Source organism: Oncorhynchus clarkii, chromosome 14, assembly GCF_045791955.1.
Source record: "Oncorhynchus clarkii lewisi isolate Uvic-CL-2024 chromosome 14, UVic_Ocla_1.0, whole genome shotgun sequence".
Lineage (NCBI taxonomy): Eukaryota > Metazoa > Chordata > Actinopteri > Salmoniformes > Salmonidae > Oncorhynchus > Oncorhynchus clarkii.
The window spans coordinates 7,436,388-7,453,734 of NC_092160.1; the positions used below are offsets into that span (position 1 = coordinate 7,436,388).

At 41.3% G+C, this 17,347-nt stretch overlaps 4 protein-coding genes and 1 pseudogene across 4 annotated transcripts in view; all 5 read right to left on the reverse strand.

Moving 5' to 3' along the window:
* Nucleotides 1-17,347, reverse strand: part of LOC139366191 (protocadherin alpha-C2-like) — a 216,337-nt gene that overhangs the window by 192,928 nt on the left and 6,062 nt on the right. The gene's annotated exons all lie outside the window — the stretch shown is intronic.
* LOC139365766 (protocadherin alpha-3-like) lies at nt 5,635-8,197 on the reverse strand. The gene is made up of 2 exons (XM_071102850.1): nt 5,815-8,197; nt 5,635-5,639 (listed from the first exon to the last, which is right to left on the reverse strand). Exons 1-2 carry the CDS (start codon nt 8,195-8,197, stop codon nt 5,635-5,637), a joined length of 2,388 nt encoding a protein of 795 aa, XP_070958951.1.
* On the reverse strand, nt 9,015-11,406 carry LOC139365767 (protocadherin alpha-4-like; annotated as a pseudogene).
* LOC139365768 (protocadherin alpha-8-like) lies at nt 11,845-14,226 on the reverse strand. The gene has a single exon (XM_071102852.1). It carries the CDS (start codon nt 14,224-14,226, stop codon nt 11,845-11,847), a length of 2,382 nt encoding a protein of 793 aa, XP_070958953.1.
* LOC139365769 (protocadherin alpha-3-like) lies at nt 14,288-17,318 on the reverse strand. The gene is made up of 2 exons (XM_071102853.1): nt 14,934-17,318; nt 14,288-14,311 (listed from the first exon to the last, which is right to left on the reverse strand). The coding sequence occupies exons 1-2, from the start codon at nt 17,295-17,297 to the stop codon at nt 14,288-14,290; spliced, it is 2,388 nt and encodes a 795-aa protein (XP_070958954.1). The 5' UTR covers nt 17,298-17,318.

The following is a 17,347-nucleotide window of genomic DNA, read 5'->3' on the forward strand; positions in this document are numbered from 1 at the left end:
TCTACCCGGAGCGGTATTCTAGTTGTGTACTGACACCATGTGATTATACCTCACATTACACTATAGTTTAAATGTATTAATAGTGTTTTGTCACAGTAAATATCGAACAGAAAATCTTACTCAAGAAGTTGTGTGGATTAAGAAAGTAAGGATACGGTTACCTGGGATCTGCGTACCATGATGCATAGCCAGGGACACCGTTTACTGACGTATTCAACAAGTGTCCCACCCAGACAGGAATAAAGATTGAGCAATATTTGTATGAATAAAGAGGATAGCTACTTGACGTGCATGTACACCACCATCACATGTTGGCAAATATTCACCAGACAAACAGCGCATTGTAATAAATAGCCGTTCAGCACCACAGCCGCGGACAGCGACAAGTACTGCAAGCGTGTGGCTGAGAATGAGCTGGAAAGCTACTTCGATTAGCGATTTTATGAGATCATGTTTCATCCAATAGGCTAACCCTTTTATCATTTTTGACAGATGTATACACTATAAAATAATTATATAGGCAGATTCCAAGCTCAAGCAAAATATATGCAAACGGTTAGTATTTAGAAAAATATGTAACTTCTTACCTCTCCAGAAGCCCTTCTTCTGTGTTCGGGTAACACAAGAGTATTCCCATTGCTGCCCGGGACTATAGTAGAACCTATACTCATTCTGGGTCCAACTAACATGTACTGTTTGTCTCCGGATCTGTACTGAATGCTGTGGCACAATGTACCGTCGTTATTCACATCTTGTAAATACTTGGAGGAATAGTCTGTGGTTTTGGAGCACTGCATTACAATCAACACGATGATACTGATGAGAAAAAGTGTTGAAACTGACCCCAAAGTAATGATCAAATAAAATGTAACGCTATTCTCCTCTTTGTATTTTACTGAACTTTTAACATCAGAAGCTGCAAACGCCTCTTTGGGCTCCACAACGTTGATAATCACAGTAGCTGTTGCTGACAGTGAAACGTTCCCATTGTCTTTTACAAGAATGACCAGTTTATGATCAGCCTCGTCTGTCTCTGTGAATGACCGAAGTGTCCTTATCTGTCCTGTATAGCGGTCCAAAGCAAAGAGACTGTGGTCAGTAACTTCCTGCAGTGAAAATAATAACCAGCCGTTATATCCGATATCAGCGTCATAGGCTCTCACTTTAGTCACCAAATGGCCTGCGTTCACATTGCGGGGAATCTCCTCCACACCTTCAGCAGAACCGTTAGTGCTGACTGGATACAAGATCAATGGAGCGTTGTCGTTCTGATCCAGAATAAACACGTTCACTGTGACGTTACTGCTTAGTGACGGAGTTCCAGAGTCTGTAGCTAAAACTTGGAAATGGAATGTTTTGGTAGCTTCAAAGTCAAAGCTTTTTAGCGCGTAAATGTTACCATCAGAATTAATATTTAGGTAGGATACAATAGGAGTGTCACCATCGCCTTTCCAAATGTGATAAGACACACGAGCGTTGTCATCCTGATCTCTATCTGATGTACTCAATGAAAACAACGACTCACCTGGAGCATTGTTTTCTGGTACATAGAAAGTATATGGACTCTGGGAAAAGACCGGACTGTTGTCGTTGACGTCTGAGATCTGGACCGTGACAGTTTTGTGGGAAGACAATGATGGGTCTCCTTTATCCGTAGCAGTTATAGTCACTGTATACATAGGCTCCGACTCTCTGTCCAATCCACTTTTAGTAATCAAAGTATACATATTTTTCTGAAAAGACGGTTTTAATTCGAAAGGGATGTTGTCCGAGAGTGTACATATAACCAAGCCGTTTTCACCAGAGTCCATGTCAGACACACTGATTAGAGCTACAGCTGTACCGGGTCGTGCGTCCTCTGGGACTTGACCTGACAGAGACGTAACGTCCATCTCAGGTGCGTTGTCATTTACATCTTTCACGTTGATAACGACACTGCAGTGACCTGTCAATGTGACTTGGCCCTTGTCAGATGCCTGCACGTCAATTTCGTAAATGCTCTGCTCTTCAAAGTCTACTAACCCCTTGATTGTAATTTCCCCTGTAACCGCATCTATCTCGAATAAATCGAACGCTTTGTTTTTAAGACTGTTATCAAATGTGTATATAACCTGTCCGTTTGCGCCATCATCTAGATCCGTGGCGTGCAGCCTCAAAACAGAGGTACCTAAGGGAGTATTTTCATCTAAAGTTACCGTATACACCTGTCGTTCAAAGACTGGTGCATTGTCATTGACGTCAATAACAGTTATTGTAATATTAACTGTGCCAGATCTCACTGGCTTACCTCCATCAAACGCAGTCAAAACTAACATAATTTCAAGCTTCTGCTCTCGGTCTAGCGGCTTTTTCAAAATCAAGAAAGGGATTTTATCCTCTCCACGAGTTTTAACATCTAAGTCGAAGTGATCGTTAGGACTGAGAGTGTACTTGCGGAGACTATTCACTCCAACATCAGGGTCACGCGCAGCGTCCAGAGGAAAGCGCGTTCCCTGCGATACAAGATTCTCTGCTATTTCCAAGAGCTTTACCTTTTCTGGGAAATTAGGAGAATGATCATTTATGTCTGTAATTTCTACCTCAACATAATGTATTTCCATTGGATTTTCTGCTATGGTTTTTAGATTGAGTAAACACACAATGCTTTTCTCACACAGCTCCTCCCTGTCAATGTTTCTGTCCACATACAACACTCCATTGTCTTGGTTTATCTGCAAAAAACCTTCCTTAGAGCCCGATACAATCCGAAACCTTCGTTCCGTCAGTTTATCCACACTGAACCCCAAATCCTTTGCTACGTCTCCCACATAAGTACCTTCTTTCGACTCCTCCGCGATAGAATAGCGTATTTGACAATAAGCTCCACGGCAAAAGCACAACGAAAATACAAACAACAGCATCGCCCGGAGAGGCGCCGTTCTTCTCTGTCCGTCTACCATTTTGACAAGTCCTGCTATTCTGGAACCATTATAGTCCGCTTTATCCAGAAAAAAAATCAAGATGACAAGGTTATCCACAAAACATATCCAAGCAACCTTTCATGTGGCGGGTATTCTCCCTTCCAGAAAGCCAGTGCCCGTTTCACTAGACTCATGTGATTTTAAATGTGCCAACACGACAAAGAGAGGGAGGGATTTAAACAAAGTACGTGTTTCTAACACTGAAGAGCAGCGACACCATGCGCGCAACATCACCACGCGCAAGTACTCAAACTAAAACATAAACATGTGACATGTCAAACAGCACTTTGAGCTGTATGGTGTTTCAGCACCACTGTTATGGACAGCGATCACTTACAAGATCAGTGATGAGCCGCTGATTTCAATGAGATACCCTATGAGAGGAATAGGGTTGTTAATGCACTAAGGTAAAGTTGGTTTAATATTCACACATTCGGACGTTCAACAGACGTTCAACAGACATTCATCAGACATTCGTGAAAAGCCATTTAAAAATGTAAAATCAATAACTAATTCACTGTTTGACACAGAAACATCAAACTAGATATGATTTATTCTATAAATCTCTAGCATACTTTTACAATCGTTTTTTTCAGGAAAAATTCCAGTTTTGATTTTATATAAATAAATATAATCTATAAGATGCCGTTTAAAGCTGTATAAATCAAAACGGTTTCGCTGATTATGACAGAAACATCAAACTATGTATGATTTATTCTATAAATATCTAGAAGACTTGTGCAACCTTTGTATTGAGCAGAAATCTCAGTTTTGACTTGATAGAAATGCATAAAATCTCAAATATTGCATTTAAAGATGAAGAAATCAACAACTAATTGAGTGATTGTCACAGAAAAAAGTAAAAATATGCATTTATTTGCAATAACTTCAAAAGAAATGTTCATTTGAAGTGCAATTTGTTCTATGGAGTTAGACCATGTTTATAATCTTAAAGTGTATGCCAAATCAATGTTTGCATTTTTAGTGCAACAGTTCCACATTTTAAAGGCACAACAGTCATTTATTTATACCTCTCTTATTTAACAGCAAAGAGGCCCCTTCCAATCATTTTCTATTTTGGCTTTGTTCAAGTCCTTCTTTGTCATCCCCAGACAAGCTGATTGGTACCATCTCTGGCCCACAGAGCATTCTATCTGCAGTATTAAAAATATAAAACAGTGTTATGTTAATTTACATGTAAATTACAGTTCTTGAATACCCAAATTCTGTTACATGCTTTTGCAATTAGAAACATTATCAAATTGAATTGGATTTTTGTACAATTGCTAAATTGACTTTAAATGATATGCATTTGACCACAACCCTGATAGAAGCACACATAACTGGTGATACTCATCCAAATTCTTACTCAAAACAAAGGTTGTAAAAGTATGCTAGACATTTATATAATACATCATACCTAGTTTAATGTCTCTGTGACAAACAGTGAATTAGTTATTGATTTATACCGCTTTTAATGGCACATTTTAGATTTGATGTATCTCCATCAAATCAAAATGGAATATTTGATTAAAAACAAAGGATGTAAATGCTAGACATGTATGTTTCTGTGACAATCAATGAATTAGTTATTGATTTTTACCATTTTAAATGGCTTTTGGCGAATGTCTGTTGAATGTCTGATGAATGTTTGTTGAATAACTGTTGAATGTCCGAATGTGTGAATATAAAACCAACTTTACCTCGGTTGTTAATGCCACCTGTGAGAGGAGTAGGGTTGTTAGTGCCACAACCATACTCCGCCCGAAAGAACATATTAGACCTTCTCAAATAAAATGCAGTTCAGACGGAATTTACAAACCGAACAGGACAATAAACTATGCAAGTGCTATGCAGTTACAAAACGTATAGTTCTTACCTCTCCAGAAGCTCTGCTAATGCGTTCGCGCAGCACTAGAGGGTTCCCATTGCTGCCCGGGACAGTAGTATAATCTTTAATCCAACAAAAAATCCACAGTACGCCTCTACGTATTATCAACGACTCTTACCCATTACATTCCAAAATATGATCACTGCTCATTATTCTAAAAAAACAACAACATTTTAGCTGCATTCAATTGTGTTCTAAATCTCTCCTCATAGCTCGCGACCTTTGTCTGCTAGATGCGAAATTACAAACCAACCAAGCGGGGGAATCAAAGGTGTGACGTGGAGATTTCTTTCAAGAGTATAATTCTAGTTAAAGCACTGACACCGTGCGATTCTACCACACATTATATGGTGGTGGTGCACAGCACATTGGCTATTCCAGCACCCGTAACAGTTTAGGCACAAACATACAGAGACAAACAATCATTCATTTAAATTGTGTGTATGGGGTTTGTGAATAGAGGCTAATAGAGGCTCGTAGTATCTACCAGCAACTGATAGAGAATTACAAAAATGTAAAAATAAAGCACATTGCATAGATTCAATGTTATATTTTCTTTTGAAGAGCCGCAATGCAACAGCGTTTCTGCACCACGCAAATGGACAGCGACACATCACGAGTGCATTACTCTGCATTGCAGAAACACACAACTCTAAGGCGATGCAACTTTGAGATCACACTTTAATTGATTTAGGATGCCCCACACATCATATTCTGTAACAAATTGGTGGTATTAAAAGGACACGTAGAGAACGACAAAAAACGAATGCAATACAATTCCCTTCAAACTGTCGTGGATAACAGAACGAAAACGAATACACCTGAACAAACCCCTAAATAGCAAAGCAAGTTCCAAAATACCCACGTTCATATGCTTGTATTGAGACAATGAAGGTATGCACTGTACAGTACAGGCTACATAGTTTATGAGGACCATACACGATGTGTAACTTGAATAATAACTTGGTAATCTCCTCACCTCTCCAGAAGCTCTCATCATGTGTTCGGGAAGAACTAGAGTGTTTCCATTGCTTCCCGGGACAATAGTAGAACCTATACTCATTCTGGGTCCAACTAACATGTACCGTCTGTCTCCGGATCTGTACTGAATGCTGTGGCACAGTGTCCCGTCGTAATTCACATCTTGTAAATACTTGGAGGAGTAGTCTGTGGGTTTGGAGCACTGCATTACAATCAACACGATGATACTGATGAGAAAAAGTGCTGAAACTGACCCCAAAGTAATGATCAAATAAAATGTAACGCTGTTCTCCTCCTCGTCTTTTACTGAACTTTTAACATCAGAAGCTGCAAAAGCCTCTTTGGGCTCCACAACCTTGATAATCACAGTAGCTGTTGCTGACAGTGAAACGTTCCCATTGTCTTTTACCAGTATGACCAGTTTATGTTCAGCCTCGTCTGTATCTGTGAATGACCGAAGTGTCCTTATCTGTCCTGTATAGCGGTCCAAAGCAAAGAGACTGTGGTCAGTAACTTCCTGCAGCGAAAATAATAACCATCCGTTATATCCTATATCAGCGTCATAGGCTCTCACTTTAGTCACCAAATGGCCTGCGTTCACATTGCGGGGAATCTCCTCCACACCTTCAGCGGAACTGTTACCGCTGACTGGATACAATATCACTGGAACGTTGTCGTTCTGATCCAGAATGAACACGTTTATTGTGACGTTGTTGCGTTGTGACGGAGTTCCAGAGTCTGTAGCTACAACTTGAAAATTGAATGTTTTTAAAGTTTCAAAGTCAAAGCTTTTTAGCGCCAATATGTTCCCATTTTCAGAATTAATATTAAGAAAATATGCCCATTTGTTCTCATCATCGATGCCTCTTGGAATATGATATGAAATCAGTGCGTTTTCATTTATGTCGCGATCTGAGGCACTCACTGAAAATACTGAGCCTCCTGGGTCGTTATTCTCAAGGACATAGAAAGTATAGGGGCTCAGTGAAAACTCTGGACTGTTATCATTCACATCTGATACAACAACGCTGATAGTCGTTACAGATGACAAGAAAGGCTGGCCTGAGTCTTTAGCTAAAATTATAACGTCATAATGAGCCTGTTTCTCTCTATCCAGCTGTGACTTGGTGACGACAGAATATATGTTATCCTGTAAAGACGGCATTAGTTTAAAAGGGACGTCCTCGTCATTTATAGAGCAGATCACTTTCCCATTGAGACCAGAGTCCATATCATTAACACTGATTAATGCGACAGTAGTTCCGGGTTTACAATCCTCGGGAATGGCGCTGGAAAAGGACGTCACCTCTATCACGGGTTCATTGTCGTTAACGTCAACTATCTTTATGATCACACTTTTGTCTGTTGTTAGTGGAGCAGCTCCTTGATCGGAAGCTTGTATGTCGATCTCATAGCTATCTTGTATCTCAAAATCGATTTGCCCTCGAACCGTTATTTGACCCGTTTTGGCATCTAAATCAAAAATATTCTGTATGTTGCTGTTCACGTCATTACCGAATAAGTATATTACATGTCCGTTGACACCGTCATCTAAATCAGTGGCGTTCACCTGAATAACTGTTGTGCCTAAGGGAGAGTTTTCATTCAACATGACAGAGTACACATCTTTAGTGAATAGAGGTGTGTTGTCATTAACATCCAATACATCTACAATTATTTCAATTGTTCCAGATCTCGGGGGATTTCCACCATCAATGGCAGTGAGGAGTAATTTATGGCTTCTTACGGCTTCTCTATCTAGTTGCTTTTGTAAAATCAAAAACGGCATCTTACCATCTTTACCTCGGTCTCTGACCTCAACACGGAAATGTTCACTGTGGCTGAATTTATATTGTTGGACAGAGAATTGGCCACCATCCCAGTCGCGCGCAGCTGGGAGCTGAAATCGCGCTCCCGGTAATGCAGATTCTGAAATCTCTAAACGTTTCTCTTTCTCTGGAAAGCTGGGAGAATGGTCGTTAACATCTAACACCTCTACAGCGACATAATGGATCTCCAGCGGGTTCTCTAGAACGGTTTTCAGGTTTATTAAACACACGCTGCTCCGTTCGCACACCTCCTCTCGGTCTATTTTTCGATTCACATACAAGATGCCGTCATGCCTGTTTACCTGGAAAAGGGGCTCGGTGGAGCCAGAAACTATTCGAAATCCCCTTTCAGTCAAGGTACTCAGATCTATTCCCAAATCCTTAGCTATATTCCCCACGACAGTTCCTTCCTTAAGCTCTTCAGAGATGGAGTATTTTATCTGAGCTGAAGCCCCGCTCCAAAAGAAAATCAAAGCAACTAATAAGACGACCCACTGCCGTCCCCCCAGCCATGCCCCGCATCCTCTTTGTTCCATGTTTTCAAGATCAATAACAATAATCCACAGCACTTCCACTATTCCTTCACTGGTGACAGTTGTCTATCCAATACATAAACAAATATGTCCAAAGCTCATTATCCAATAGTGTTTTCAGAATGCAAACTTGAGGTTTTATTCTTCTCATTAAGATCACGACTGTGCTCCTCCAGCGACTGAATAAGATACGAAACCAACAAGGGGGCGGACTCAAAAGTGTGACGAGAGGATGTCTACCCGGAGTATTATTCTAGTTGTGTACTGACACCATGTGATTATACCTCACATTACACTATAGTTTAAATGTATTAGTAGTATTTTGTCACAGTAAATATCGAACAGAAAATCTTACTCAAGAAGTTGTGTGGATTAAGAAAGTAAGGATACGGTTACCTGGGATCTGCGTACCATGATGCATAGCCAGGGACACCGTTTACTGACGTATTCAACAAGTGTCCCATCCCGACAGGAATAAAGATTGAGAAATATTTGTTTAAATAAAGAGGATAGCTACTTGAGGTGCATGTATACCACAATCACATGTTGGCAAAACTTCCCCAGACAAACAGCCATTGAACAAAATGGCGTTTCAACACCACAGCCGTGGACAGCGATAAGCACTGAAAGCATGTGGCTGCGAAAGAGCCGGCAAGCTACTTCGATGAAGCGATGTTATGAGATCCTGTTTCATCCAATATACTTACCCTTTAACTAAACAACATTTTATCTGACACATTTATACACCATTAAATAATATTATAGGCAGATTCCAATGTCAGGGACAGCACCAGCAAACTATTAGTAAATAGAAACGTATTTAACTTCTTACCTCTCCAGAAGCCCTTCTCCTGTGTTCGGGTAACACTAGAGTATTTCCATTGCTGCCCGGGACTATAGTAGAACCTATACTCATTCTGGGTCCAACTAACATGTACCGATTGTCTCCGGATCTGTACTGGATGCTGTGGCACAGTGTCCCGTCGTAATTCACATCTTGTAAATACTTGGAGGAATAGTCTGTGGCTTTGGAGCACTGCATTACAATCAACACGATGATACTGATGAGAAAAAGCATTATAACTGACCCCAAACTTATGATCAAATAAAATGTAATGCTGTTCTCCTCCTCGTATTTTACTGCGCTTTTAACATCAGAAGCAGCAAACGCCTCTTTGGGCTCCACAGCGTTAATATTCACAGTAGCTGTTGCTGAGAGTGAAACGTTCCCGTTGTCTTTTACCAGTATGACCAGTTTATGCTCAGTCTCTTCTGTATCTGTGAATGACCGAAGTATCCTTATCTGTCCTGTATAGCGGTCCAAAGCAAAGAGACTGTGGTCAGTAACTTCCTGCAGTGAAAATAATAACCAGCCGTTATATCCTATATCAGCGTCATAGGCTCTCACTTTAGTCACCAAATGGCCTGCGTTCACATTGCGGGGAATCTCCTCCACACCTTCAGCGGAACCGTTAGTGCTGACTGGATACAAGATCACTGGAGCGTTGTCGTTCTGATCGAGAATGAACACGTTCACTGTGACGTTACTGCTTAGTGACGGAGTTCCAGAGTCTGTAGCTACAACTTGAAATTGGAATGTTTTGGTAGCTTCAAAGTCAAAGCTTTTTAGCGCGTAAATGTTACCATCAGAATTAATATTTAGGTAGGATACAATAGGAGTGTCACCATCGCCTTTCCAAATGTGATAAGACACACGAGCGTTGTCATCCTGATCTCTATCTGATGTACTCAATGAAAACAACGACTCGCCTGGAGCATTGTTTTCTGGTACATAGAAAGTATATGGACTCTGGGAAAAGACCGGACTGTTGTCGTTGACGTCTGAGATCTGGACCGTGACAGTTTTGTGGGAAGACAATGATGGGTCTCCTTTATCCGTAGCAGTTATAGTCACTGTATACATAGGCTCCGACTCTCTGTCCAATCCACTTTTAGTAATCAAAGTATACATATTTTTCTGAAAAGACGGTTTTAATTCGAAAGGGATGTTGTCCGAGAGTGTACATATAACCAAGCCGTTTTCACCATTGTCCATGTCAGACACACTGATTAGAGCTACAGCTGTACCGGGTCGTGCGTCCTCTGGGACTTGACCTGACAGAGACGTAACGTCCATCTCAGGTGCGTTGTCATTTACATCTTTCACGTTGATAACGACACTGCAGTGACCTGTCAATGTGACTTGGCCCTTGTCAGATGCCTGCACGTCAATTTCGTAAACGCTCTGCTCTTCAAAGTCTACTAACCCCTTGATTGTAATTTCCCCTGTAATCGCATCTATCTCGAAATAATCGAACGCTTTGTTTTTAAGACTGTTATCAAATGTGTATATAACCTGTCCGTTTGCGCCATCATCTAGATCCGTGGCGTGCAGCCTCAAAACAGAGGTACCCAAGGGAGCATTTTCATCTAATGTTAATGTATACACCTGTCGGTCGAAAACGGGAACATTATCATTCATATCGATAACTTTTACGGTTATATTGACAGAGCCAGATCTTTCTGGTTTACCCCCATCATACGCAGTCAAGGTTAACAATATTTCAGACATCTGTTCTCGGTCTAGCGGCTTTTTCAATATCAAAAAGGGGATTTTATCCTCGCCGCGAGTTTTAACTTCTAACTCAAAGTTCTCGTTTGTACTGAGAGTGTACTTACGGAGACTGTTCGCTCCAACATCAGGGTCACGCGCAGCGTCCAGAGGAAAGCGCGTCCCCTGGAGCATAACGCTCTCGGATATTTCCAAATGTTTCACCTTTTCCGGGAATTTCGGAGAATGATCATTAATATCTGTAATTTCTACCTCAACATAGTGTATTTCCAACGGATTCTCGGCCACGGTTTTTAGGTTCATCAAGCACACAATGTTTTTCTCACATAGCTCCTCTCTGTCGATGGTTCTGTCCACATACAACACTCCATTGTCTTGGTTTATCTGCAAAAAACCTTCCTTGGAGCCCGATACAATCCGAAACCTTCGTTCCGTCAGTTTATCCACACTGAACCCCAAATCCTTTGCTACGTCTCCCACATAAGTACCTTCTTTCGACTCCTCCGCGATAGAATAGCGTATTTGACAATAAGCTCCACGGCAAAAGCACAACGAAAATACAAACAACAGCATCGCCCGGAGAGGCGCCGCTCTTCTCTGTCCGTCTACCATTTTGAAAACGTATGTTATTTTGGAGCATTTACATTCCGTTTATCCAGAAAAATCAAGGTGACAAGATTATCCACCAAACATATCCAAGCAACCTTTCATTTGGTGGGTATTCTCCCTTCCAGAAAGCCAGTGCCCGTTTCACTAGACTCATATGATTTGCAATGAGCCAACAGGACAAAGAGAGGGAGGGATATAAACCAAATGCATGTTTCTAACACTGAAGAGCGGCGACACCGTGTGCACAACATTTGCAACAACTCAAACAGCACGTTGAACTGTACAGTGTTTCAGCACCACTGTCGTGGACAGCGATCACTTACAAAAGCAGTGATGCGCTAACCCTATGAGAAACACTCCTAGAGTACGGTTCTTAATGCCACATCCATACTCCGACCGAAGCAACATATTAGACAGACCAAAATAGAATGCAATTCATTCGGAACATACAAACAGACGAGCTATGCAGTTACAAAACTATAGTTCTTACCTCTCCAGAAGCTCTGCTCACGTGTTCGGGTATCACTAGAGTATTTCCATTGCTGCCCGGGACAATAGTAGAACCTATACTCATTCTGGGTCCAACTAACATGTACCGATTGTCTCCGGATCTGTACTGGATGCTGTGGCACAGTGTCCCGTCGTAATTCACATCTTGTAAGTACTTGGAGGAATTGTCTGTGGGTTTGGAGCACTGCATTACAATCAACACGATGATGCTGATGATAAAAAGCGTTGAAACTGACCCCAAAGTAATGATCAAATAAAATGTAACGCTGTTCTCCTCCTCGTCTTTTACTGAACTTTTAACATCAGAAGCTGCAAACGCCTCTTTGGGCTCCACAACCTTGATATTCACAGTAGCTGTTGCTGACAGTGAAACGTTCCCATTGTCTTTTACCAGTATGACCAGTTTATGCTCAGTCTCGTCTGTCTCTGTGAATGACCGAAGTGTCCGTATCTGTCCTGTATAGCGGTCCAAAGCAAAGAGACTGTGGTCAGTGACTTCCTGCAGTGAAAATAATAACCAGCCGTTATATCCTATATCAGCGTCATAGGCTCTCACTTTAGTCACCAAATGGCCTGCGTTCACATTACGGGGAATCTCCTCCACACCTTCAGCGGAACCGTTAGTGCTGACTGGATACAATATCACTGGAGCGTTGTCGTTCTGATCCAGAATGAACACGTTGACTGTGACGTTAGTGCTTAGTGACGGAGTTCCAGAGTCTGTAGCTACAACTTGAAAATTGAATGTTTTAAGTGTTTCAAAGTCAAAGCTTTTTAGCGCGGAAATATCTCCATTGTCAGAATTGATATTCAGAAAAGATGCCATATCAATCTGTGTCCCTTCTCTAACTATGTGATATGAAATCGCAGCATTTTCATTCAAGTCTTTATCAGAAGCGCTTACATAGAATATGGACGCACCAGGGACGTTATTTTCCGCTAAGTACAGCTCAATATGTTTTGGGGAGAATTCTGGGCTGTTATCGTTCACATCTGATATCTGTACGCTCAGAGTTTTGAATGTGGACAGAGGAGGCTGACCACAGTCAGTGGCTGTTATTGTGATGTCATAATGGGACACGAGTTCTCGATCTAAGCGCCCCTTTGTGACGATAGAATACACATTCTCCTGAAATGAAGGTTTTAATTCAAATGGTATTTCTTCAGATATACTAGCAATAACTTTACCATTAATACCGGAATCTTTATCTGTTACACTGATGAGAGAAATAACAGTTCCTGGTTTAGAATCTTCAGACACCGTGTTCGAGAGGGAAGTCACATCTATGTCTGGTTGGTTATCATTAGCATCTCCTATTTTAATAATAACTCTACAATCAACACTTGTTGGAGGTTGTCCCTTATCAGACGCCTGAACATTTAACCTGTAAACCTCGTTTTCTTCAAAATCCACTTGGCCTTTGACTTGAATTTCACCAGTTACATGATCTAATTCAAAGATTTCATGTATTTTACGCTTTAAAGTTCTGCCTAGTGTGTATTCCACTACTCCATTTTGGCCATCGTCAGCATCTGTGGCGTTTACTCTGATGACAATAGTTCCATTTAGAGCGTTTTCAGGCAATGTTACTGAATATTCGTCTTGAGTGCAGATGGGACGGTTGTCATTTACATCAAGAACTGTAACAGTGATATTCAAGGTGCCTGACTTAGGTGGATTCCCTCCGTCTAGCGCTGCAAGTAATAGCACATGTTTGGTGTTTTGCTCTCTATCCAATGGCTTCTGCAAAATTAAAAATGGTATTTTGTCACCTTCCCCACTATCAATTAACTGTAATTCAAAATTTGCATTTTGACCTAACTTGTACGAATGAACAGAATTGAGTCCAACGTCTACGTCTCGCGCAGTCTGGAGTTCGAATCGCGCACCTGGAAATGTATTTTCCGGCATTTCTAGATGCTGATCTTTTTCAGGGAATACAGGAGAGTGATCATTTATATCCGTTATTTCTACGCTGACGTAGTGTATTTCAAGCGGATTTTCAACTACGAATTTGAGGTTTATCAAGCAAGCATTATTGCCATCACAGAGTACCTCTCTGTCGATATTTTTATGAACATACAAGACGCCATTGTTCTGATTTACGTGGAAAAGATCGTCCTTAGATCCAGAAACAATACGAAACCGTCTCTCCACCAAAGTACTGACGTCAAGACCCAAATCCTTAGCAACATTTCCAACAACGGATCCCTCTTTCACCTCCTCTGGAATAGAGTACCTTATCTGTGCTGAAACCTTCTCCCCCAAGCAGAGCAGCAAAGATAAATTCAGAACAACCCAGCAGTACTCCCATCTGCGCCTTTGTCCTCCGTCTCCCATTGTAAAAACAACCAAACACGATCCCCAAATGTACAATCCTTATGATCGGACGGCCAACTCGTTATGATCCATACTCAAACACATTCTTCAGCAAGAAAACAATACAAAATCATCTCTGTTCAGCATAGCACGTCTTGTTCTGATGTCCGCACCACTCTCACTGTATGCGTAGAACAAACCAGCCCAGGGATGGGCAAGGCCTATTCTACAAAATACCACAACGTCAGTCTCCTTGTGTTACACTGACACCCTGCGTACCTAGGTTCTGGTTACCACATCTACGTGAAGATGTATTAACTGTTAAGAGATTCCATGTGAAGATATGTAAAAACACTGCCACTTATACTTGTAGTACCAGCTAAACAATGTGAAAGGATGAATGGGAAAAACCAATGGTATTGCCTCGCTAAGACCGAAGTGTATAGGGCAAAAATAACAAACATATTTAGGCAACCGTAGTGGATGACTTCACCAACGTAAAACCCCTCGACTAGAATTCAGCACAACTACAGTGGACAGCTATTTCTTCCCCGGATATTTTCAAATAACCTTCCCCATTACGCACGGACAAAACATTCCAATAAACATGAGAGCCATTTCAACAAATGACTCATCTTTACTGATATAAGGTAGGACAGAACAAAAAAAACAGACAATATATAATACTTGTGAAAGCTTGAAAGAGCAACTCTTAAAACAGCTCTTACCTCTCCAGAAGTTCTCCTCCTGTGTTCAGGTAGCACTAGAGTATTCCCATTGCTGCCCGGGACTATTGTAGAACCTATACTCATTCTGGGTCCAACTAACATGTACCGTTTGTCTCCGGATTTGTACTGGATGCTGTGACACAATGTACCGTCGTTATTCGTATCTTGTAAATACTTGGAGGAATAGTCTGTGGGTTTGGAGCACTGCATTATAATCAACACGATGATACTGATGAGAAAAAGTGCTGAAACTGACCCCAAAGTAATGATCAAATAAAATGTAATGCTGTTCTCCTCATCGTCTTTTACTGCGCTTTTAACATCAGAAGCTACAAAACCCTCTTTGGGCTCCACAACCTTGATAATCACAGTAGCTGTTGCTGACAGTGAAACGTTCCCATTGTCTTTTACCAGTATGACCAGTTTATGCTCAGCCTCGTCTGTCTCTGTGAATGACCGAAGTGTCCTTATCTGTCCTGTATAGCGGTCCAAAGCAAAGAGACTGTGGTCAGTAACTTCCTGCAGTGAAAATAATAACCAGCCGTTATATCCTATATCAGCGTCATAGGCTCTCACTTTAGTCACCAAATGGCCTGCGTTCACATTGCGGGGAATCTCCTCCACACCTTCAGCGGAACCGTTAGTGCTGACTGGATACAAGATCACTGGAGCGTTGTCGTTCTGATCCAGAATGTACACGTTGACTGTGACGTTACTGCTTAGCGGCGGAGTTCCAGAGTCTGTAGCTGCAACTTGAAATTGGAAAGTTTTGAGAATTTCAAAGTCAAAGCTTTTTAGAGCTGAAATATGTCCCGTTTCAGAATTGATGTTCAGAAAAGAAGCCATATCATTTTGTGTCCTTTCACCTCTAACTATGTGATATGAAATCACAGCATTTTCATTCAAGTCTTTATCAGTGGCGCTTACAGAGAATATCGATGCACCAGGAGCGTTATTTTCCACTAAGTACAGCTCAATATGTTTTGGGGAGAATTCTGGACTGTTGTCGTTCACATCTGATATCTGGACGCTCAGAGTTTTGAATGTGGACAGAGGAGGCTGACCACAGTCAGTGGCAGTTATTGTGATGTCATAATGGGACACGAGTTCTCTGTCTAAACGTCCCTTTGTGACTATAGAAAACACATTGTCCTTAAATGAAGGTTTTAATTCAAATGGCACGTTGTCTGTTATTGTAGATATGACATTACCATTAATCCCAGAATCTTTATCTGTCACACTAACTAGAGAAATAACAGTTCCTGGTTTTGAATCTTCAGCTATTGTATTGGAGAGGGATGTTACATCAATCTCTGGTTTATTATCGTTCACATCTACTACCTTTATAATAACTCTACAGTCAACAGTCAGAGGGGGCTGGCCTTTATCAGACGCCTGTACATTTAATCGGTAAACCTCATTTTCCTCAAAGTCAACTTCACCTTTCACTTTAATCTCACCAGTAATGCTGTCCAACTGGAAAATGTCATACACTTTACGTTTCACTGCTCTTCCCAGAGAGTATTCTATCGCTCCATTTAAACCGGCATCAGCATCAGACGCATTAACAGTGGTAACAATTGTGCCAATTGGGGAGTTCTCCTTTAACGAAACTGAATATATGTCTTGATTAAAAACAGGTCGATTATCATTAGTGTCTAGAACTATGACAGTTATATTAAGTAAACCTGACTTCGGTGGATTACCTCCATCGACTGCAGTCAACAATAATTCATGCGTGCGATTTTGCTCTCTGTCAAGTGGCTTACTTAAAACTAAAAACAGAAGTTTATCCTCCTCCCCATTGTCTTTCACTTCTAAATCAAAATGATCATTCTGGCTCAACCTGTACACACGGACAGCATTGCTTTCAATGTCTAAGTCACGCGCTGTCTGGAGTTCAAAGCGTGCCCCCATGAGGGTGTTCTCCGCTATTTGCAAATGTACGTCTTTTTCAGCAAAACTGGGCGAGTGGTCATTAACATCCGTTATTTCTACCCCGATGTAGTGAATTTCTAGAGGATTTTCAACAACGATTTTCAGGTCCATCAAGCAAGCGCCATTGCCACCACAGAGCTCCTCTCTGTCCATATTTTTATGAACATACAAGACGCCATTGTTCTGATTTACCTGGAAAAGAGCGTCCTTAGATCCAGAAACAATGCGAAACCGTCTCTCCGCCAAAGTACTGACGTCGAGACCCAAATCCTTAGCAACATTTCCAACAACGGATCCCTCTTTCACCTCCTCTGGAATAGAGTACCTTATCTGTGCTGAAACCTTCTCTCCGAAGCACAGCAGAAGAGAGAAACGCAGAGCAACCCACCAGTACTCCCATCTGCGCCTATGTCCTCTGTCTCCCATCGTTAAACACACAACAAAACACGGTCCTCAACGAAAGAAATCCAATCCTA